Consider the following 24,514-nt stretch of genomic DNA (forward strand, 5'->3'; position numbering starts at 1 on the left):
TGAATCGAATTCCTGTGTTGTCTATCAGGTGAGGGCCACTTGTTTTAAGTGCCACTGAGTCAATTACAAATCATTAGCAATGCCACAAACAATGGATCCTTGCCCTATCCTGTTATGGAAACACAAAAACTACAATGAAATACCAAGTCAAGATCACTCTCAGAAAAGCATTGTTGTTGAATGGAAACCAACTCTTAGTGGATTTTTGAGCCTGTAAATCACACAGGAGGAGACTGTCCATTTCTCTCCCTGGAAGCTGCTGGTGGATTTGAACTGCCAGAGAGGTTTTTTGGTTTGTAGCACAACTCCATATGGATTATGCTGAGGGTTCTTTTAAAATCACTAGGACGAATTCTAAAACAAAACAAAAAACCCCAGTGTTGACAAGGATGAAGAAAAACTGGAATGCTTATATAGATTGCTAGTGGAAATGTAAAATGGAGCAGCCACTCTGGAAAACTTTGGTAGTTTCTCAAAACACATAAAGTTACCTTATGACACAATAATTCCATTTCAGTTTATATACTCCAAGAGAACGGAAAACATTTAACCACACGAAGATGTGTAGATGGCTACTCATAGAAACATTATAATTAAGAACCATAAATCACATAAATATCCATCAAACTAAGCAATGGATAAAGGACGTGAAGTAAACCCGTCAAGAGAAAATTTCTCCATCAAAAGGAATGAAGTACTGCTTCTACAACACAAATGAACAAATGAAAACATAATGCTCTGTGAAAGAAGTCAGACACACAAAGCCACACATTTTATGATTGCATTAATATGAGATACTCAGACAGAAACTAGATTATCGCTTGCTCAAGAGTAAGGGAAAAGGGGGGAAAAAAGAATAAGGGGAAAGGGAGAATGGGAACTAATAGCCAATGGATATGGGATTTTTTTTCAGATGAAGACAGTGGTGACTGCTATACAATCTTGTGTATATACTAAAAACCACGGAGTATTACATTTTTAAAGGATAAATGGTATAATATCTGAATTATCTCTCATTAGAACTGCTATTTTATAGTCACATAATTTTAATGTACACTAATAAACATTAGACTATTAAGTCACATTGTTTAGGATATTACTGCTCAAGATGAGACTATATTAAAAAATAGAAAATTTAAAAAGGCAGCTAGGAAACAATACAAGTGGTGATCTAAAGGAAGCAGGAGGCTCTGTCATCAACACACGTATATATGTACACACACACACACACACACACACACAGAGTCAGTCTCTCACTCTCACCTTCAGTGCGCCTCTTCTTGGAGAAAGGGTAACCCTGAGGGCTGACCTCAGCTTGGTTTTCTTGAGGGCTGAGAGAGTGGCAGTAAGTGGTGACTGGACCCCAAGGACAGTTGGTTGCTTGGGGGACACGCTTCAGACATTTTTCCAGATAGGACAGGCTAAGGAAGGAGTAAGATAAAGAGGCTGAAATGGTTACTGGGTCCTTATCATCCCTTCTTTCTCAATTCAAATTTCTATTCACCACTGGCATTAACTTACAGCAGCTGTTTGTCTTGATGTAGGAGTCGAGGGGAAAATTCTGAAAGGAGCTCCAGGAATGCCAGGTTTGGGGGCTGATCAGAGGAGTCAGCTGGAGGTAGCTCAGACAAGGAAAACTTGATGCCTTCCCTTGGTTGAAAAGAATTATTTTAGATAGTCCCTTCACATTTCCCTTTCAAGGACAAGAAATCCTATCCGTGTGCATCTTCCCCATAGCTGGTTCTCAAGAGTGTGCCCACCCACCAACCTGATTTACTTTTTGATAGACAGTATCCCTTCTCCAAGACCTCACTCCCATTTCCCTTCTGGCTCTGCCCACTTAAGACCATCCAAGTACCTTGACTTTCAACCAGTACTTCCTTACTTGTGTAGCAGGACCACAAGATCACGGTTCTGAAGCTGCTGGGGTCCAAAGCTCAAGGCAAACCTCCGGGCTAGGTCCCTCATCTCAATGAAGGCTGGAAGCTCACTCAGGCCTTGGGACCCCTGTTCCTGCAGTAGTTCTGTGTACAACTGTGTCCAGAACACATGGTCCATTTGGGAAAGGGAAGAACAAGGTGTAAATAGGGAAATACTGCTTTAACCTCTCTACCCAGACATTCTATAAAGTCATATGTTACTTTTACTTCTTGCTTTCCAAAATACTATACTATCCCTGATCCCTGATATCAGTAAAAGCCTTTACCTTTGCTCTGCAACAATAAATAAAAATAGCTTTAGTAGTTGTGAAAGAAGTTGAGTGAAAATAGACCAAATGAAAATTGGGGATTCTCTATCACTTTACTGACGATGCTCTCAGCTAGTTGATAGATAAATGACTAAGGGTCCATGGGGACACTGTCCAGTTTTAAAAAAAATCCAAACTTTCTAAGCAACAGTAAGGTATCATGTACCTTTCATGAAAAGTAAGAGCTTTCATGTAAAGTAAGAGTCAAAATAAGCCAGGAAAATTTTTGGTCCTAAGAAAAGTTGTGGACTACAGATAGAACACACACATCACAGACCTGAGGTACTCCAGGCAGAAGTATGTACCTGTTTGAGGCTAAGCAGCAGAATCTGAGAACAGTGACTTCGGTCAATCTGCCTTGCTCTGGTTAATGTTTCCTTAATAATGTCACCATAGTCACTATAGAACTGAAGGAATAGAAATTAAGAGATGAAAGAGTTGTTTCCATGCCCGCCATCCTTCACAACTCTTAATATATCTGCTTCTAAGGCACTGTAGCAGGGAAATATAATGTTGTTGTTATGTGCCGCCGAGTCACTTGCGACTCATAGCGACCCTATGTACAACAGCCCTAAACTCCGCTCTGTCCTGTGCCAATCGCACTGTCTCTGACACTCCCATCCCAATTATACAAGTATAAAATAACTTGAACTAGTTCTTATCTCTAGCTCAGATGAAAAGTCTAGAAGAAATAGTTTAGACAAATAAATAAGGGAGAAAACTCTGCCTTGCACCCCTTGCTTGGGATAGCAAGTCGAACAGTGTCCACTCCTATCCAGAACTGAAATCCTTCCTGTCTGCCTCTCAAGGAAAACCAAAGTTCCAGGAAAGCAAAAAAGTTTGTCTGTTTGCTATACTTTTGTGTCACTGGGGTCCAGAATGATATTTGGCACATAGCTGGTGCTCAGTAAATGGAAATTAATGCAACAGTTAGCTGAGGAAACCAAGATACACATCTAGGCACCTTGTGAGGCCTAATCCTTTCAGCTTTCTTTTTCATTCCTACAATACTCCACTATATAGACTGTGCTGAAGAAAAGATTTATGGACAGGAAGGACATCATTCTCTTGCAATGAATTACTTCCTGTAATCTGCTTTCTTGTCATCATTATTTACTACTAAGCATCTTCTCCTTGTTCTCTTCTAAACCCCTGGTGACTCTACTCTGCTGCTCCTTTAAACCTGGCAGTCCATCTTCCTTTGTGTGGTGCTATTAATTGAAAGGAGCTCTGGTAGTGTAGCATGGCATGTGCTGGGATGCTGACTGTGAGTCAGAGGTCCAAATCCAGTTGCTGTGTGGGAGAAAGATGAAGGTGTCTCCTCCTGTAAAGATTTAAAGCCTCAGAAACCTGAGAGGGCCACCACCATAAACTGGAATCAAGTCAATGGCAGTAGGCCTGGCTTACAGTTTGAGGTCATGGCTATTTCCACAGGGCCTCACTGTACCTTGTTGTAGTGTTTGAAAACATCTGAGGCTGCATCCATCTCCAGCACCCCATACAGCAACAACTTGCAGAACCCGGCCAGGAGGCGGCGCCGCTGGTGCAGTTGCTCTATCTGTAAATGATCCTCTGGGGACTCACTCGGCCCTGAACCACCAAACGCAGAAAAGATTAAAATTACAAACTTATGCTCTTGACCTCTATGTGAGCCAGGCCCAACACCCAGCTCTTTCGTGAGACCCAAGTATAGAGTCGCTGTACCACTGCCCAGCTCTCCAGGCTGGATGAAGACACGGTCCATGAGGAAGCTGGCCAGCTCAGACTGCAGAGTGGCTTCAGGGGAAAAGACAAGGGGCCTAAGGAATTCGCGTCCTCCTGTAATCATCTGAGGGCTGAAGATGAGAAGTAGATCACTTAATAAGATAAAAGCCTGCTGGGAGGGAAAAAAAAATAAGCTTATAAAGAAATATTCACAAAGACAGACATCAAATAGCTAATTTTATCTCTTTAGAAGAGGGTCTCCCCAGACTAGGAGAGACAGCCCTGCTTCCTAACTGTCCCGGTTCGACTCTCACCTGCTCCTGGATCTCAGGGTCCATATCTGAGAGGCAACTCTGGCAGAGCTCACAGAAGGCCACCATCCTGCTCTTCAAATTCAACAGCTGCTTCTATGGAGACAATAGACAGGATTGAAGAAACGGATTCCTTCATTCCCTTACCTCCTTCTCAGATCAATACTCACCTGGGAAGTATCTGGTCCAGAAATGTGGGTCAGTGTCCAGAGGATGGAAAAATAGACGAGACTCAAGGCTGGAAGGACCACCTATTAGAAACCGAACACATTAGAAAAATGAGGCAAGAGAGAGAATGAAGGAACAGGGAGATGAAAGGGAGTAAAATGAGATTAGAAGGGACCAAGTTCCTTTTCTGGTGGACAAGTATTTATACTCTAGACAACTGTGAGAGGCTTCTTTTGTGGGCAGAAAATCTACCTCTAAGTTTATCTGAATTTCCTAGAGTCCTTTAACAGTGTCCTTGAAAAAGAAAGCCAGAATTTGTTTTCAGGCACTGTAAAGTAATAGCCATCTTTAAGAGTAGAACAGGATTGAGACAGTGTCATTTTCCTTCCTTTGCCCACACCTGGTGGTGGAATTTCCTAGGGGAGGGGGACCTCCTAGGCTACAGAAATCTCTGCCTCCATGATTCCACCTCTTCAACTTGCCTGACGAGGCACTTCTCCTGTACCCACAGCCTTCTGGAGGAGTTGGCAACATGGCTCGTAGAGCTCCCAGCGGGTAAGGTCATGAGCGCTTTGAGGAAGGGGAGGATAGGTAAATGTTAAACCAGAAGAGACTGCGAGGAACCACATCTCTAGGCTGCTAGGAAAAATACTAGAGAAGGACAAAAAGGAAGCTGCTCACTTGTAGAAGGCAGAGAGGCGCTTTAGAGTGGCTGCCAGATTATAGACTTCATCCTCATCTAGGAAGGCAGACTGTGGAAGGAAGAAAGTCCACAACAGGACTTTTCCAAGAGCTCATCTATCCGTATCCCCCTTCATATCCTATCATTTGGTCCTAGCTTCTACCTGCAGCAGCTCTTCAACTTCTTGCTGGAAGCGGTCCGTCAACAGATCCACCAGCTGGCTGCGAGCAAAGTCTACCCTGCTGAAGAACGTGAACTCGGGCTTGCAGAGCTGATAGAGGGCATGAGCCCCAGCTTCAAGCACTGCTGGCTCGGCATGCTTCACCACCACCTCCTGGAGTTGCTGCAAGAACAGCTCCAAGTGCTAGAAGATAAAAGGTAGGAAAGGATAGTATTGCAGGGCTGGGGGCGACAAGGCTTTTGGGGGGAAGGGAGAAGCTAGAGGAGATAAGAAACATGGAGGAAAATATTAAACTTTAAGGGTAAAATAAAAAGCTTATTGATTTTACAGAACCTAGGTTCCTCAGAAACAAACAGATCTCCTGCCTTTAGCAGGGCTAATAGCTAGGTATAGGAAATATAGTCTCCTCATCTGTTCACCTTCTCCAAACGTCCGGTGCAGTAGATGTTGAGGTCAAAGTAGTTGAGAAGCTGAAGAAGGGGAGCAACCTTCTCTGCATCAGCTGAGAACTATGATGATTGGAAAATGGAACATGCTCATTAGCTATCACATTGGCAATTCCTTTTCCTGCTTCTCTTCAAGGCCTTTCCTTTCACCTCCTCATTCCCTGGTGCTGAGACAGGGTGGGGATGGTGGCCCAGCCTTACCTTGGCTAAGAGGGGAGGCAGCAAGGGGATCAGGTGCTCTGTCAGTTTCACCTTGTCATCAGCTTGGATCTTACGTTCTTTAGATGTTAAGCCCTAGAATTCAAGTTATTTGGGGGTGGGGAAAAATGCAGACAAATTCTGAGTAAGGAGGGTGTAAATATACATCACAACTCTCCATGATACTACCTGCCAAAAAGAAAAAGATAATTCAACAACTCTCTTCAGATTTTTTCCCCAAAAAATGGAATTCTTCAAGGGACCAAAAAAGGGGCACTTGAAGATAAGGATCCCCAAATCCAAAACTCACTGCTATCAAGTCAACTCCAACGTAAAGTGAGTTAAGGTTCTGAAATTATACGTCTTTAAAGGAGGAACTGTCCATCTTTATCCAGTAAAGTGGCTGATAGATTTCAATTACTGAACTTTTGATTAGAAGTGCAACACTTGTTGTACTATGCCACAAGAGCTCCTTGAGGTAAGGAGAGAGAGCATTTGTCTGGATTTAGTGTTGCTATGCTCTACTCAACCTTACTCCTCATGCCATACCTTCCTCCCAGTGACCCGCCCCACAGGTGGGTGACCCTCCGAAGCTTGCCGGACACTGGACACCAGGATCTCTATCAGTGTGCTCTCCTCCATGTCATTCAAGTCTATTATGGAACAAAGTTAAAAACCAGAGAGTCTTCTTAGCCACTCTCTACTTCCAAGACCCCCACCCCCATCCCCATGGTATCGATCATGAACTCTCACTAGTCAAGAAAAGCACCCTCTTTCGATTTTAAGACTAGTGAGGAAAGGCCCCCTGCCTTAGGCTACCATGTAGTACACACTCTGCTCTTTCTCCAGCAGCAGCCCTGTCAGACTCTCCCAGTCCTTCAGCAGCGGCCCTGCACAGTCCCATAAGCTGTCCACTAAATAAGCAGCATGGTTGTGGAGCTGTGGAAGAGGATACAATTAAATTATTGATGTCACATTAAATAACACCTCCTACAGTGACACCTCCACCCCTGTCTACTGAGAGTCTTGGAATAACACACAGACAACTCCTTCCCATACATCACCTCACTTTCCACAAAGAAGGACAGCAGAAGCTGAAAGAACGTTCTCTGGGAACGAGGACTTCGGTGTCGTTCTCTTCCACCCACCATTATTATTCCACACTCAGGGTAGAAGAGCCTGGTGGGATTGACATGGGAAAGAGTGCAGTATGGAATGAAATAAAGAGTTTGCAATGATCACTGTGGAGGGAAAACATGACCTCAGGAGAAGTCCAAAGTTAAATGAAGGAAAGAGCTAAAGAAAATCCCAAGAAACTGGGATATGAAAGCAGACAGCATAGAGACTTCAGTAATAGGTGTAAGAAGTCCTCAGGAAGAGGAGCAGGTGTTGGAGAGAAAATTACAGAGGGTAGAGTTAAAGGAGTAGCACGAAAGGAGACCCACTCACTTCCAGTAGAGAAACTCTCCTGCAGCAGAGGCCAGAGCTCGACTGGAGGCGTACACTACGGGGTAGATGCTCTCACAGTCTGTGTCAGTCAGCACCCCTTCCATGTTCCTGCCAAAAAAAGGAGTGTGTGCATATAAAAAGTTATCTTCAAGCATAATTAAGCTTAAATTAAAAAAAATAAGGATTCAGCTAACTCACAAAGTACTTGTAAATTAATGGAAGACAGAGTATATGGAGAGTTAGAGAAGATGAGGAATCCTCCCATCCCCTGAGAACTTTTAACTCAGAAATGCTTGCTATCTTGCACCATGTACTAAGGTAAGTATAGAGATAGAATTTGGGAAGGGTCTACTTGATGCTGGGATGGTAAAAATCCAAGATTCCAGCCTCCCACTCCCCAAAACTCACTGAAGGATAAGTGTTAGCAGTTTGACAGCCTCTACTGCTACATCATACTCTTTGTCCATGACCATAGAAACCATCCGGTCCTGGAGGAAGAAGAGCACATTATCTCGTTTTCCCCACTCCAAATCATCACATTCTCTTGGACTTTCAGAAAGTCCTAAAAAGAGAGTGTAGAAGCAAATGCTAGGATTGCTATAAATGTATGAGCTGAAGTGGAAATATATGAGGTGGGGGAAAAGGGACTCACAAGAAAGAGAACAAACAAAAGAGGACTGTCCCAATTTTACCTTGAAGCGGCTGGTAAAGAGCTCTAGGCGTGCAGTCATGTCTCTGTTGCTATAGAGTCCTTTCAGAGCCTTCACACACTTTAGACGAACTTCTCGGTGCTATCAAGGGGGCAGGGGGGAAAGAATGCATATGTGACTAACAACTCTTCTATGCATCCCACTGAGCCGCCATACTTCCATTCTTAGAAACCCATTCTCGGCCTGGATGTCTTCTCTAAGATGTCTCAGAGACAATAAGCAAGAGTTTTCCCACTTTAAAAAAACACACAACAAAAACCCCTCAGCTACCATGCTAAAAGGATTGTGTAGGCACCACTGTAGCACTCTTATTACTGCCTTCCCATCATGATTTCTTGCTTATTCGCAAGAAAGTTTCTGTCCTTGCTACCTCAGGCTGAGGCATCTTATCTCCTGGGTAGGTCTTTCTCCCTTCCACATTACTCCATTCCTCTCCAGGACTAGAGCAGTTTTCAAGTTCAGTGGTTTGATAGGTGATAACTGCCTACTAGATAAAACACATAAGTGGCAGGACCTGGAAAAGCTGGAACCCTAGAACAGGGAAAAAGATAAGGAAAATAGGGAGAGGGAGGTAGAGTACTCTCACCTTATCATGCAAGGTCCAGCCAATGTACTTTAAATAGCTGTCGGTGAGAAAAGAGGTACTGTAACTCTGCATCCAACACCCAATCTCCTCGATGCAGATAGCACGGATCTCAGGAAGGACATCCCTAGAAGCAAAGATCAATTAGCCCATGCTACCAAATTAATTTTCCAATCTGCTAGATATTTCTCTAATATATAATAATCTATTTTCTTGGCTAACCATCATTTTCTACAACTTCCTATTTCCTCTTCCTAGTATACTTCCTAGTATGTATGTATTTGTGTATGTGTGTACATATCTATTTGTTATGTACCATCAAGTTGGAACTGACCAACACCTGACCCTCCAGAAGGTTTTTATAGGCAGTAAACTGCACAGAAATTGACTATATCCTGCAGAGCACCCGCATGTGTATGTATACATACACAGATGCATGACTGTTAGTACTGTTGACTATGACTTATAGTGACTCTATGAACAATGGATCTGAACCTTGTCCTATCCTGTGTCACTGTCATTATCTATGTAATACTTAAGCCCATTGCCATAGTCATTATATCAGTTCATCTCATGGCAGGTCTTTCTCTCTGACCCTCTTCCTTTCCAAACATGTCTTTTTCTAAGGACTGGCCACTCCTAACAACATGCGCAAAGTATGTGAGACCATGTTTCACCGTTCTTCCCTCTAAGAAGCACCCTGGTTGCACCTTCTCCAAGACATATCTGTTTGTTCTTCTGGCAGTCCATGGGATATTCAGTGCTCTTCTATAACACAATTCAAAGGCTTCAATTCTTCTTCTTCCCAATAGTTCCTAAACATCCTTATTCATTGTCCTACTTTCAGATGCACAGAAGTAATTTAAAAGACAATTACTTTTAAAAAAAAAGGCCATTGCTTAAATCAGGCACAACTTAGTCTTTAAACTGACATCACTGTTAACACCTTGAAGAGGTCATTGACAGATTTTCCCAGTGCAACACACTTTTGATTTCTTGACTGCTGTTACCCAGGTGTTCATCATGGATCCAAGCAAGATGAAATCACTGACTACTTCACTCTCTTCTCCATCTATCATTATGTTACCTATTGGCCCATCACAGTGAATATTCTTGCTTCCTTGATGTTGAGATGTAATAATCCATACTGAAGGCTGTACTCTTTGATCTTCTGCAGCATGCATTTCTTTTTTAAAATGATTTTTAATGCTACATATATTTTATAGCATATTCTTTCCATTTAATTTTTCCCCATTCATTCATTGTTGTACACTTTCCTCCCTACCCACCCCTTCCCCAGTTCATTTTTCTCTTGAAAAGAAAAATAATTCTTTCATTGTTATACAACTCCCCCCAAATTCACAGTCCACTTTACTATGCACTTCTTTTTTCTGGAATGCTGTCATGAAAATAATACCTAATCCGATATTCCTTTTAAACAGTTCTCTCCCTCAACTGTTTCAATGCAGTATACATTATTTATCCTCTCTTTTCTTAGGTTCCCCCCAACCATGATGTCTCTATCATTTTACAACAGTGGCACTACGCAGTATTTGTCCTTTCATGAGTATTTCACTCAGCATAATGTCCTCCAGGGTCACTCATTTTTAATAATATTTTATGAGTTCTTTGTTTTTCAATGCAGCGTAGTATTCCACTGGGTGAATATACTACCGCTTTTCTATCCATTCATTTGTTGATAAGCACTTGGTTTGTTTCCAACTCTTTGTGAACAAAGCAGCAATAAACATGGGTGTGCAAATATATGCTTGGATGTTAGTTATGGTCTCTTGGGATATATTCCCAGTAGTGGAATTGCTGGGTCAAATGGTATTTCTATATCCAACTTTTTGAGAAAGTGCCATACTGCCTTCCAGAGTGGTTGCACCATTTTACACTCCCACCAACAGCGAATAAGGGCTCCAGTTTCTCCGCAACCTTGCCAACATTTGCTGTCTGTTGCTCTGTTGAATTCTGCTATTCTTATTGGGGTGAGAGGATATCTCATAGTTGTTTTGATTTGCATCTCTCTTAGAGCTAGGGATTTTGAACATTTTTTCATGTGTTTGTTGGCCATCTGAAAGTCTTTTTTGGTAAAGTGTTCATATCCTGTGCCCATTTTTCAACTGGGTTGTTTATCTTTATCTTATTGTGGTGTGTATCATGCATTTCAAAACCTCCTCACTTTCAACAAGAAAAGTTGTGTTCTGTTTGTAACACAGACTGTTAATGAGTCTTCTCTGATACTGATGCCACACTCTTCTTCATAAAGTCTAGCCTATCAAATGTGTTTCGCTCACACGCACAAACTCAGACACGTTTTCTTGAACCATTTCTGTACTTCATCCTCCACTATCTTTTACAAGTTAATTTAACCACTGTCCAAATTACATGTACATTTTCATTCCATTTTAAGAAAAGGTCAATCTGCTCACTGGTTCTAGAAAATGAGAAATGTGGCCAAGAGTGAGGAATAATTATGGATGTTCTTTTAACCTTCGACAAATTCTGGAAAACAGTTTAAAACTCCCTTGCTCTCAGAAAATTAAACAACATCAGGAGCTAGGAAAAGGTTTGCCAGGCTTCACGCATTTCTCAGAAAAGCACTACTCTTGTCTTTCCAGGTCTCCATGTCCAGAAAGACTGGGCAGGAATAGGTTTGAGACAAACCTGAAGCAGAACACTCAGCAACATCCTATTCGATTTTCTTTCTTTAAAAGCTTAGATCCTGTGAAGGTAGGGATGCATTAAACTTTATTAATTTGAAAATCTGTTGTTAGTTTTAAGACAAATCACATGGTTGGGGGTAGGGAGCTTGTTATCCAACAAACTGTAAGAACCAGCAGCTTCAACTGAGGTTAAGTCCATTAACTCACCTGTACCGATGTACAAAAACACCTCTGAAGAGGGCATTCATCATTCCTTCAATCTCCTCTTGATGCTCTTGGAGCTGGAGAACAGGGAGGAAAACAGATCAAACTTTCTTGTACCCCAGTGGCATTAAGCTGCAAAGATACAGACGACTACATCTACTTCCTAGTCAATACAGTGCACAGTCTGAACTCCTAGTATTTTAGGATTCCTTTGAAATCTTCTAATTCTGAAGAAGCTGTACAAGGAACTATTGGGTTATGAATGTACAACTCAGAGACAACTCCTGCTTCAATGTTTCTAAATTTGCCATCAAAACAAATTCATCATAATCACATACATTTGAAACATGTGAAACTTTTAAACTACTGTGGAGGCTTAAAGCCTTTTCATGTACTATAGGTCATATGTACCTGCTCTGACTTAAATACAAATTCTAAAGAAGATACAGGAATGGACTTCGTTTGTACCCTGGTGACATACTGTACGGTTAAATGATACCTTGGAGGATTCTGGATATTTGGTGAAATATTATGCCTTCTGAATACGGTTATTCTACTATATTTGGCTGCTCAGAAGCCCCAGTTGGGAAAAATCACTTTATTTTAATGGTCTATGAGTATATCTTTTAATTGCATATGTTCTTTGGGTGGGGAGAACCCCTCTTCACTCGAGCCCCCTCGCTGTGGTTACAACCTGCGAAAACTACTTAGTAACTATAGCCTGTTTGACAGAAATGAAACTAGGGAAAGAGAAGGAAGAGATTAGTTTAATGGTTTCCAACTAAAGATGCCTTTACTTCCAACAGGACATTTAGAAGGAGCTCTAGAGGCTTCTTCTTGTTGTTATGGGCCATTGAGCCGCGAGCGACTCATAGTGACCCCTATGTACAATAGCTCTGAACCCTTCTCTATCCTTAGCCCATCTCAGTGTCTCTGACGTATCTACCCCCATTACCCTAGATACTACATCAATCCCTTTCTGGTGTGCAGTTTCAATCTAGCAGCTGCTCTACAGGAAAAAGATACGCATTTTCCTCCCATCCAATTAACTGTCTCTGAAAATCCTCTGAAGGGCCAGCAATGACTCTCTATGGTACACAAAAACAGGGATATTTGAGAGTGGCCAAAGTCACTTTTGGTTGTCATATCTAAAGGGTAGAAGCCAGGGATGCTGCTTCAAGAAATCCCGGATTACATGATGAATATAGGCAGTCCCCAGGTTACTTCTGATTTAAGGATTAACTGTTCCTCTTAGGTGCTGTCAAGTTGGCTCTGCATCACAGAAATCCCACATACAACAGATAAAGCACTGCCTCATCCTGCCTCTTCTGTCACAATCTCTGCTGTGCCATCTGTTAAAGCCATCATGCTAATCCATCTTGTGTTGGTTTTCCTTTTTCTTTTACCATCTACTTTTTTTTACTAAGTATGATTAATGTCCTTCTCCAAGGACTGACCCATCCCGTGAACATACTCAAAGAATGTAAGACTAAGTCTTACCATCCTAACTTCTAAGAGCACTATGGCTACTCCTTCTAAGATAAATTTGTTTGTTGTCTTGGCAGTTCCTGGTACGGCCAATATTTACCACAACACAACTCAAAGGCAACAATTTTTTAGTCTTTGTTATTCGCTGTTCAACTTGCACACAAATATGAATCCAAGTCAAAATAGTATGGTTTGGGTCAAGTGCACATGAATCTCCAAAGGGAATACCTTGCTCTTCAATACTTTAAGGAGGTCTTTGCAGTATGTTGTATGATTTCTTGATTGCTGCTTCCATGTCACCTGAATGTAATGTGGATTCACGTAAAAGTCAATCACTGACATCAATTCTTACTCCATTTATCGTATTATTTCCTAGCCCAGTTGTTAAAGATTTTACATTTTTTAAAAAAGGTATTTTATTCTAATAGCTATAGTTACAGTGCTTATTTGTTGAAATGAAAACTGTAAACAAGTATACAAAACAGTTGATTACTAATTGTGTAATGAAGACAGTAAGAGGTTCCACAACACCAAATAAACAAGTTCTGATGGGTTCTCCCCCTGGAGATAAAATTTAACAGCTCCGGCTTCTTCAGTGTTTGTCAAAATACAAAAGAAAGGCATGTAGAGGTCGTCTTTTTCTCACTGGCAAATGTGACCCTTGCAGGATGAGGGAGCAGAAGATACTTCACACATGTACAGAGAGGGATGCTCCGACAGGCTGTGGAATGCTCCCAGCTCGCACGCACCCCTATGCTCTAGGAGTCTGCTGCTCTGGCCAAGGTCTCTGAGTATGCACTGGGAGTAATGGGCTCTACTCTGGTTAAGTGGCCACAAAAAAAAACAGCAAATACCTGACCAAAATAAAGGTTGGTAGTTCTTTGCTTTCTTCTAAATTGAGAGCCCAAAGGCTGCTGCTCATGTCATAGCCAGTTGCACAGATACCTGCTCTGGGTCCTTATGAGTGGCCTAGAAGTGTAGGTCCCAGAGACCAAACAGAGGGCCTGCTGTGCTCAGAGGGTAGCCTGGGCCAAGCATAGCCTCAAAGCTTGTTTCCTTGGTAAACAAGTGAGCACAAATACAAGCACAAACTCTGAAACACCAGATGAATCAAAGACAGCGTAATTTCAGAGATCTCTATTGTGACCATGCAAAATTGATTGTGGGCTTCTTTTTGTCACCTTCTCTCACATTCCCAAAGGGAAACACAGATGATCATATGGACTAGTACTCAAGTTGTTACTGTAAAACCTACACTAGGTGTATTTTTCCCTTCTGTGTGTTCAAGTATTCTCCTTTATTGTAGCTACTTTAAAAAAAAATGCACTGAGCTCAGGTTAAAAACAAGTCACCAAAATGGATCTCAACACAGGTCTCAGATCAAGAGGAGGGCACTTGGCTCTTCTAGCACAGTAACTCCTGGGAGCCCAGGGCCAGTATGTGGAAATCTCTTCTGAGTACTGACTCACTAGTTGATTTTTCTTTTTTACAATAAAAAAAAAGAAAGAAAGAAAAGAAATGCTGAGTAATATTGCATAGGAGTACCAGAAACTGCTTCACTGGAAACAAAAACTAAATTAAAAATCTGTTTGCAGTCTGCATCTGCCACATTTACAAGATGGTGCATACACACTGTGACCAAACCCAGAGAGACAGCTTCTGGCACTTGACACCACAGAGCCTCACAGTTTGCCACATGAAAGTAAAGCAGAGGTTGGAGAGAGGAAGGAGGAGGAAAAGAAGGCACAGAGGGATGAGGACAGATCGCGGCTCATTTCTGGTTCCAGACCTTCATAAAGCCCATCTCTGCTGGTGGCACAAGGTAGCCTGAATGTACCAGTATCTGTAGCGAAAGGAGAGTGCAATCCCAGTTTATCTGTGATCTCAGCAGCATTCATGGCATTGGGAAGGTCCTGCCTGTTAGCAAACACTAGTAAGACAGTGTCTCTGAGCTTGTCTTCCGCCAAAGTCTTCATGAGCTCTTCATAGGCCCCATTAACGCACTCCTGGTCATTGCTGTCAACCACAAAGATCAAACTTTTGTGTGTTCTGGAAGTAATGGTGCCACAGGGGCCAGATCTTATCCTGACTGCCAATGTCCCACACAGTGAAACTGATGTTTTTTGTACTCAACAGTTTCCATGTTGAAACCTATAGTAGGCATAGTGGTTACTATTTTGCCAAGCTTTGTTTGCAGTCTTTCCTGCAGCATCCAGTCCAACCATGAAAACATTTCTTTTTTACCAAAAAGGCCCCTGAAGAGATTGGCAAAAATATTCCCCATGCTTGCAGACTGGTAAAATCAACACTGCCAGCAACATCTCCTGACGGCCAGGTGGCTGCTGCTGCTGTTGCTCAGAGACAGGTACTGGTCTTGCTCCTACAAAGACTTTACTTTTATGCTGAGGTGTAATCAATACTTAAGTCTTAAAGCCTTATTAAGTAATGCTTCAAGTCTTCTTGATTTTCTGCAAGCAAAGTTATGTCATCTGAACATTGCAGGTCATTAATGGATTTCTCTAATTTTGATGCCAAGTTCTTCTAACAATCTAGTTTCTCAGATGATTGGTTCTGCACACAGATTCAGTAAGCATGGTAAAAGATAACACCTAGCTTTCCTGATTTTAAACCATGCCGTACCCTGGTTCTGTTCAAAATTCTGCTTCTTGGTCTATGTACAGGTTCTGGAATTAAGTGTTCTAGAATTCTCATTCTTCCAATGTTATCTATAATTTGTTGTAATCCAGTCAACTGCCTTTGCATAGTCAAGAAAACACAAGTGTTTTTCTGGTAGTCTCTGCTTTCAGTCATCTGCTGTCAGCAATTATGTCTCTTGTTCCACATTCCCTTCTAAATCTACTTTAATTTCCCTCTTGCATTGCATAGAATTATCTTTATCAAAATTTTACTTATGTGTATTATTATTGAAATCAACTAGGATCAATCAGTTTCTACTCATGACAACCCTTCATCATTTTCTTTCTCTCTCAGAGCAGCTGGTAAATTTGAACTGCTGCTGTTTTGGTTACCCACATTAAGTGCTATGCCACCAGGATTCTTTATATTAACTATATTATGCCATAGTTTCTGCATTCTGTTAGGTAACTTTTCTTTGGTTGTAGCTTATATAAGATGAATAAAAGTTTACAAATCATATTGGTTTCATCCAATCATTCACATACTTTTATAATAATTAAATTATAATTTAATAATACAATTAAAATGTTTCACCAAATTCTTATTGTACTTTCTCTTCTCCTTTCACTCAACTTATCTATTAATTTTTGTTCCTGTCCCTCATTATCTATTTTAACTTTCCAAGATTGATTCTATGTGTAAAACCTTCCTTAGTTTTTTATATTAGTGTACATGAGGAAAAAGATGCATACAAGTGTACAGTATCTTTAAAATTCAAGATATACCTATTGTGCACATGGTTTTAAGATCATCTACTGAAGGCTGAAGGATGTTCAAGGAGAATGAGAGAAGGACTTCTCTAAAGATTTGGCATGGTGTTGCTGTCTGTTGACGGGGGTAGCAACACTCTGACAGGGTAAGCGTGGCAGAGACATACTACTCTGGGAGCATTTCAGAGTTGACTTAACTTTATTGGGGGTTACAGTGAGCCTATATGCAGGCAAGCAGAGGAAGACATGATGGGGTGGATTTGTAGATGTGGGGTATGCGGATTGGACAGGAGAACCTTAGCTCAGTGCAGACTACTCTCTTAGCTCAATGGATGGGGCAGCTTTCTTCCTGGGTGGCAAACTTTCTACATGGCACAGCCAAACACAGGAGACCTTTTTCTATCCCATATTAAGGGCTGATACAGGCCAGATAGGCTTGCACTTATCCAGAGCTAGGCAACTTGCTTCGGCCAGGGGTCTCCTCCTCTTTTCCAACACTCCCCAAAAGCATGGAAGAGACTTTTTATGAGGACCAGGGTGACAGCCAATTGACAGTTAGACATGGCAGGTTTTTCTAGACTATGGCAAAAATACCTCAGATAGAGAAGTAGAAAAAAGTAAGTTGGTGTTTGACTCATGACAGATTAGCTGTTTGAAGGTTTAATGAATATGAAGATTGTGCCAGGGTACATGGTCCAGCAGTCTTAAGTAAAAATGAAAACAAAGCCAGTATATGCAATGTTCTGGGCTAGGAAATGTACTCATTTCTAATCGTCACAAAATGGTGGGGATTATTTTCCCCTCTCTAAAGACAAGGAAAATCAAGTTTAAAGTAGTAATATAAGTTATTGCAGTAATGAAGTTAGTAGCTAACTGGAACAGAAGTCAAACCTAGGAGTGACTGAAAAGCCCTAATTAACTCCTGAAAAATCTGGCCTCTTTTATTGGTGGTCAGCCTCTGGTACATTCCTGTGAGGACTGTATATGATATACTTGACAAGAAAGTTAAAACTCCTTGCATGACATATGGTGGGACACTTAAACGTGTCTGATCATGGAGAGCAACATGGAGAGAGAGAACTCCTAAATTCGCTCTGAATTAGAAAGGTTTTATTGAGTCCATATCCCAGGAACAAGATGAGTATGCAATAAACTCTGATGGGATGGGTCTATGAAATTATTACTAGATACCACTGTTCATTATATTAAAGGCTATGTGGGGACCTGTGACAGACCAAGTAAAAAAACTGGGACTGCCAGTCTGTACTGGCAGTAAGTGGACGCTGGAGAACATGCAGGTCACATTTCTCACCTCTTTGTGTTTCTCTTGCAGGGTCTCCAGACGTTCGGGTGCTCTCTGCCCTGGGCTCTTGCTTCGTTCAGCCTCATACTGACGTTGATTATTGTCTTTATGCAAACTCAGTTGAAGAGCAACTTTTACGAGAGAGGTCATCAGTTTCATGGCTTTGAGTCAGGGAGAATGAGATGAGAAAATCATTATTTAGGTCAATAGAGGGAGAGAGGGGATTCCAAAAGAAGGAAAAGGAGAAAAGTGAAAATGAAAATCCAGAACTGGGTGGTCCTTTAAAGACTTAGGGTTGTGAAATAAACTTAAAGACTTAGGGTCGTGAAATAAACTCCCCCCCCCTTTTTTTAAACTTTTAGTCTTCTTTTAGCCTCAGCACATGGTAAGCTATGAAAAAAATGTTAAGGGTAGAAAATAACACTGGAGTCCACTTCTTTTTATAATTTTACTTGGGGAAACGTTAAGTGAGGTTTGAGATAAAAATGGGATGAACTTTTTTAACAGCTAAGATGCATATAAGGAGGATTATCCAAAATTGCAGAACAAACCTCAGGACAACGTCCATAGACTAAAATGAATATAAAAAAAAATATTAATACTCACCAGCCAGAGTGCTAGTGTGACGGAAAGCACGGACTTGGGAGTCTGAGAGGCCAGTGAGCAGGGAGATGAGATTGTCCATGGGGAAGCCATCATAGAGGAGGCTGTACTGGCACTGATAGACCAATGTCCTCACAAATTCACAAAAGCTCCCCTGGAACTTCTTCCAGGATGGGCCAGAAGCTGTCAAGGGATAATCCCCTGAATCCTACAGAAGTGTAGAAAGTGTAGAAGTTTGTAAGTATAGAAAAGTTATTATCAGATACATGAAGCCAGATGATGTTAAATGTCTAAATTCAATCGTATAGTAAAAACACGTTATGACTCATTTCCTGATATTCTTTCCACACTAGAGGCATAGTTCTCTAATATTTTTGTGTCCTTTTTATCATGAAAGACCAAACCACCATTCTAAAAAGATATTCTATTTTCCAGCAGCTGAAAGACTAAGGAGCCTTGTTTTTAACAAAGGAGAAGCAAAATCTTGGCTGTCTTTCACCACCTCATTGAACTGTTCTGTTAGGTGACGGATTATCTCAGAATTGGACATCTTCTTGAACATCTCAAGGGTCACAGTGCCTAAGAAATGAAAGAGATTAAGTGATTATAAGGAAAATGGTAAAGCACCATAACCATTTACATATATATATCTAAAGATGAATTATCAAATATACCAAAGAGAGCTTGGGTAAAAAAATCAGAAGACCTGAAGTCATATTTATAACTTTGTTACTATCCACCTTTAGCAAAAGACCTCTTTAGAAAACCCAATAGAAATATTGTGAAATACTAAGCAGCGGAAAATAGTAATTTTTTTAAAAAATAAGCAAATAAAAATCTGTAAAACTAGGCCAGATGCTAGGTTTTCATAATATGGCCTGAGATGAACTGCCCAAATAAAGTCATTGATGGCCTCTGCATATATCAAGGCTCCACAGCTTCAGAGGAGAAATATAGGATGAGGTGACTGAGAAATTAAGAAAATATATCATTGAGGGAGAGAAAGACTAACAGGGTTTTTATGGTCCATTTTCAAATATGTGGACATCATTATCTATTATATTAACATGATTATTTTTTTAAATGAACCTATTTCCAAATCTATATTGTTTCCTACTAGATAACCTTCTTTATTTAAAGATAAAATTGTAGTTAAGCAGGTGGAACTGTTTTTCTCTTTTCCCTTTATCTAGAAAATATCTAATTCTATTCATCAATAAGAATCTCGTAACACAAGAGAAAAGACTGGAATCTAAAAAGGGGGTAGGGATCTCCTCACCTTTACAGCCACAAGAGCGAATGAAAAAGTTAATAAGCTCTAGGAATCCTGCATCCTGGTCTTGCTTGTAGCCATCCAGCCACTCATCTACCAAAGTCTAAGGGGGGGAAAAAGTGGATGACTTCTATTTCTGGAAATATAGGCGACGAAAAATACTGAGTTATCCTTCCAAATGAATCCTTTAAACTGATTAAAGCACGCAAAAATATTTTAAAGTATATTGGATTATAATTAAATATACTATTTCAAAGGACCAAAGTTAAGGGAAAGAATGAACCCTAAAAGGGAAACTGGCACCCAGGCTGATTTTGTCCTGAAAATTTCTATGAAAACTTGGGAGACCTTCACTTTCTGTGTAGACAACTGCATGGGGTGCAGAGAGGGGACAGAATTCATGACAGGATCTTCCCAAGAAAGGGAATCTAAGAGATGGCTCCTACCCAGCAATAAGCCATTATAATAGTCATACCATCTTGAAAGCAACAGTGAGGAAACAGTTACCGGCAGAAAGAGACAGTAAGAAAACTAACCTGTTACAATCTGATTATAACCTTAGGGCTCAATCTCATTGCCATCAAGTCACAATGACTCACTGTTGACCATCTAACATGTTTCCAAGGCTGTAAATCACACAGGAAGAGACTGGCTATTCGTCTCCACTGGTGGATTAGAACTGCCAGAGAGGTTAGCAGTGTTATTCCCTATGGACTACACTACTAGAGTTCCCTTAAAGTTTATAAAAATATATTCATCACCACAAGAAGATAAAGGTAAATAATCCAATTGAAAAATGGGCACAGGATATGAACAGACCCTTCACCAAAGACGACATTCAGATGGCTAATAAGCACATGAAAAAATGTTCAAAATCCCTAGCTCTAAGAGAGATGCAAATCAAAACAACTATGAGATATCATCTCACCCCAGTCAGAATAGCAAAATTAAACAGAACAGCAAGCAACAAAAGCTGGCAAGGTCGTGGAGAAACTAGAACCCTTATTCACTGTTGGTGAAAGTGTAAAATGGTGCAACCACTGTGGAAAGTGGTGTGGCGCATTCTCAAAAAGTTGCAAATAGAGATACCATTTGACCCAGCAATTCCACTACTAGGAATATACCCCAAAGAGATGGTAACTGACACCCAAGCAGATATATGCACACCCATGTTTATTGCAGCTTTGTTCACAATAGCAAAGAGTTGGAAACAACCTAAGTGCCCATCAACAAATGAATGGATAGACACACTGTGGTATATTCACTCAATGGAATACTACACTGCATTGAAAAACAAGGAACTCATGCAATATTATTCAAAATGGGTGACCCAGGAGGACATTAAGCTGAGTTAAGTATTTCAGTCACAAAAGGACAAATACTGCATGGTGCCACTGCTGTAAAACAGGACTGACATCCGTGTTTGGGGGGAGACTGAGAAAGATGGGTTAAAGAATGTACACTGCATTGAAAGAGATGAGGGAGAAAACTGTTTAAAAAGGGATACGTGATTAGGTATTTTTGTCATGACAGGAGTCCAGAACGAAGGCTGCATAGTGGAGTGTACCTGGGGGGAGGGACTGTAAAACAATGAAAGAATTTTTCTTTTAATTTTCCAAGAGGGGAATGTACTTGGGGGGAGGGCTGGGAGGGAGGAAAAGTGCAACAATGAATGAATGGAAATCCAAATTCTCTGTAAATTTTCATTGAAATTAATAAGAAAAAAATTTTTTTAAACCCTTATATAAAAATATACAAAGATACATAATTTTCTAATGTTTCAACTTGTAATAACTTGTACACATTTCCCAGTTATTAAAACTTTCATAAACATTTAATTACTAAGTAATATTCCATGATATATATGGAATGTTGTCCTGTAACTAAATGCTTTATATATATTTCCTTAATGTCAGACACTAAAATGCCTTTCAATTTTTCACTACTGTAAAGAAAAGGCAGAATCTTCGTTTTGTGATGTTGTTGTTGTTGATTGCTGTCACGTTAAACACGACTCATAGTGACCCTATAAACAGAAGGCTTTCTTTCTGTAACTATCATCATTTATCAAAGTTTGTAGAGTTTCCAGAGGCGTGTTGTTTAGGAAGTGGATGCCACTCCTGCTTTCAAACCTGTCTTAAACTGGGAGCTACACCAAACACTGTCCACCACGGGTAACTGTTTTGGCATTTGACACCCAAATGGCACAAGGTTCAGCATCACAGCAAGCCCAGGTTACCTCTGCACACTATACCGACAGAAGAGTCAGTACCTCTTAGAAGAATATTTAACAACCAACTTTTAAATACAAAGGCCCTCCCTGAGGTCTTGCTGACTCTAAACATAAGGATTAAATAACAATCAATCAGTAGAGTGTTTTTGTTGTTATGTGCCATTGAGTTGCCTGTGATGTGTAGCAACCCTATGCACAGCAGTTCTGAACCCTTCCCCCTAAGCAAAAGAAACAATCTTCTATACAAAGTTGTTTTTCTTTCACTCTAAAAAAATTCTCCCATGATCTTATCTCTTTCCTGAGATAAGAACTCTTATTCTTATTTACAAGAAATGTCTACCTTACATCAAGTTTGTAGAAATTTGTCCTTCAAAGATGGTTTAAGAAACAGCAAGATGCTCTGCTTTACCTGCATGTCACTTTTGGCAGCTTTCACAGCATCAAAGAGATTATTGGCTGGTGGTGACTCTGGCTTTTTCTGGTGACGATCACGTACCACTCGGGGCCTTTTCTTTGCTTGTTTTGCCACCTAATATGCATAAGGAGAGTAGGAACATGGGGCAGGGAAAGAGGGAGTAATTCAAACAGTCTTATTATCATCATTTAGCTGACCTTAAGTTTCCAATTCCACACCAGAGTCCGAGCTACTGACTCAGATGAGTTTATTATTTTGTTATGAACTTTATCATTTGTAAGTTGTTCTCCTTTTGAAAACTCTCTAACACCCATCTATTATTTTCCTTCAAAATTTCTTTCCACGTTCACCCCGAAACACCCTCTAAGTCTAATCCTTTCATCAACCATATTCCAGACCAGGTTCAAAAATAAAAGGCTGACTCACTGGAGTTGTTCTGAGTGGCCGTTTTGCTACTCTCTTCTTCACTTTGCATCTCAAGTTATCTTCAAAGTCACTGCCTTCATCCGCAGATAGTGAGTCACTATCTCTATGAGAAAGGGAGAAGTTCAATCTGCACTGAAGGCATTTGCAAAAAAATAAAGTCCCATGATAAATGGGAAAAGACTGAAGTTGATAATGATTTCACCTTACTTGGATCCACAATCAACACCTTTGGTACCAACAGTCAGGAGATGTATTACTTTGGGCTAGTATGCTATGAAGACTTCAAATTACTGAGGAGCTATGATGTCAGTTTAAAGTGTACCTGACTCAGGCCATGGTCTTTTCAATCACTTGCATCTGAGAGCTGGACAATGAGTAAATATGACAGGAGAACTACTGATGCCTTTGAACCATGGTGTTTGAAAAGACTACTGAATATTCCATGGATGCCAAAGAACAAAAAATTATGTCCTGGAGAGTGTACAGCCAGAATGCTCCTTGGAGGCAAAGTTGACAAAGCTTCATCTCACATATTCTGGGCATGTTGTTAGGAGAGCAACATCATGCTTGGAAAGGTGGAGGATCAGCAAAAGACAAGACGACCAATGAGCTGGACTGACATAGTGACTGCAGCGATGAGCTCAAATTTGTCAGAGATGATGAAATGGGTTCAGATGTTTTGTTCATAGGGTCGATGTGAATCATCCTCAACTCAAGGGTACCTAACAACAACGACAGGAATTGATATGTTTCAACAAACATATGCAGCCCTGAACATATTCACTAGTCTATGCCAAGTAACTTGCAAGACAGCTAGTTGGCCAGCTGACTGGAAGAGATACATATATGTTCCCATTTCCAAAAAAGATCCAATAGAACATGGGATTTATTGAACAGTATCATTATCACATGCAAGTAAAATGCTGCAATAATACATGGACAGGGAACTGTTAGAAATTCAAGTTGGATTCAGAAGAGGTTATCACTAATGATGTCAGATGGATCTTGGCCAAAAGCAGAGAATATAATAAAAGTGTATTCTTGTGTTTTAGTGACTATGCAAAAGCATCTGACTGTGTAGCTGATAAAAAACTATGTACAGTGCTCGCTTCGGCAGCACATATACTAAAATCGGAACTATACAGAGAAGATTAGCATGGTCCCTGCGCAAGGATGACACGCAAATTCGTGAAGCGTTAAAAAAAAAACAACCACAAAAACTATGTATAATATAAAGTAGATGGGAATTACAGAACCTTTAAAACTGTGGCTCATGAGAAACATATTCATAAACCAAGACACTGTTGTCCATGTTGAATGAAGGAACACCACATGATTTAAAATCAGGAAACCTGTGTATCAGATTTTTATCCTTTCTCCATACCTATTCAATATATATGCTGAGTAAGTAATTTGAAAAGTTGAACTATAAAAATGTAGCATTAAGATTGGAGGAAGAGTTATCAACAACCTGCATTATGGAGATGACCCAGCATTGTTTGCTAAAAGAGGACAGGCCTTGAAATATCTGTGGAAGAAAATCAAAGGCTGCAACAACAAATGCTGGAGAGGTTGTGGAGAAACTGGAACCCTTATTCACTGTTGGTGGGAGTGTAAAATGGTGCAACCACTATGGAAGGCAGTATGGCACTTTCTTAAAAAGGTGGAAATAGAAATACCATTTGACCCAGCAATTCCACTGCTGGGAATATACCCTAAAGAAAGGAGAACTGCCACCTAAACAGATATATGCACACCCATGTTTATTTCTTTGTCCACAACAGCTAAGAGTTGGAAACAGCTAAGCACCTAA

General features: G+C 40.6%; 1 protein-coding gene across 1 annotated transcript in view; it reads right to left on the reverse strand.

Annotated features, from left to right (window-relative positions):
- STAG3 (stromal antigen 3) overlaps positions 1 to 24,514 on the reverse strand; it is a 37,876-nt gene that overhangs the window by 8,796 nt on the left and 4,566 nt on the right. The window contains exons 3-29 of the mRNA XM_006896583.1: positions 22,702 to 22,804; positions 22,270 to 22,389; positions 19,634 to 19,730; positions 18,857 to 18,933; positions 18,358 to 18,562; positions 17,761 to 17,912; positions 11,557 to 11,630; positions 8,684 to 8,807; positions 8,080 to 8,178; positions 7,796 to 7,875; positions 7,388 to 7,495; positions 7,003 to 7,117; positions 6,772 to 6,877; positions 6,488 to 6,591; positions 5,942 to 6,034; positions 5,714 to 5,803; positions 5,277 to 5,477; positions 5,113 to 5,183; positions 4,914 to 5,001; positions 4,434 to 4,514; positions 4,267 to 4,359; positions 3,948 to 4,121; positions 3,696 to 3,827; positions 2,554 to 2,655; positions 1,886 to 2,034; positions 1,522 to 1,650; positions 1,264 to 1,421 (exon numbers count right to left, since the gene is read on the reverse strand). Coding sequence (XP_006896645.1) covers positions 1,264 to 1,421; positions 1,522 to 1,650; positions 1,886 to 2,034; positions 2,554 to 2,655; positions 3,696 to 3,827; positions 3,948 to 4,121; positions 4,267 to 4,359; positions 4,434 to 4,514; positions 4,914 to 5,001; positions 5,113 to 5,183; positions 5,277 to 5,477; positions 5,714 to 5,803; positions 5,942 to 6,034; positions 6,488 to 6,591; positions 6,772 to 6,877; positions 7,003 to 7,117; positions 7,388 to 7,495; positions 7,796 to 7,875; positions 8,080 to 8,178; positions 8,684 to 8,807; positions 11,557 to 11,630; positions 17,761 to 17,912; positions 18,358 to 18,562; positions 18,857 to 18,933; positions 19,634 to 19,730; positions 22,270 to 22,389; positions 22,702 to 22,804 — 3,125 coding nt within the window. The remainder of the gene's footprint in view (positions 1 to 1,263; positions 1,422 to 1,521; positions 1,651 to 1,885; positions 2,035 to 2,553; positions 2,656 to 3,695; positions 3,828 to 3,947; positions 4,122 to 4,266; positions 4,360 to 4,433; positions 4,515 to 4,913; positions 5,002 to 5,112; positions 5,184 to 5,276; positions 5,478 to 5,713; positions 5,804 to 5,941; positions 6,035 to 6,487; positions 6,592 to 6,771; positions 6,878 to 7,002; positions 7,118 to 7,387; positions 7,496 to 7,795; positions 7,876 to 8,079; positions 8,179 to 8,683; positions 8,808 to 11,556; positions 11,631 to 17,760; positions 17,913 to 18,357; positions 18,563 to 18,856; positions 18,934 to 19,633; positions 19,731 to 22,269; positions 22,390 to 22,701; positions 22,805 to 24,514) is intronic.

The sequence above is a fragment of the Elephantulus edwardii genome, unplaced genomic scaffold (genome assembly GCF_000299155.1).
Source record: "Elephantulus edwardii isolate Elephantulus edwardi_28Jun2011 unplaced genomic scaffold, EleEdw1.0 scaffold00186, whole genome shotgun sequence".
NCBI classification, from domain to species: domain Eukaryota; kingdom Metazoa; phylum Chordata; class Mammalia; order Macroscelidea; family Macroscelididae; genus Elephantulus; species Elephantulus edwardii.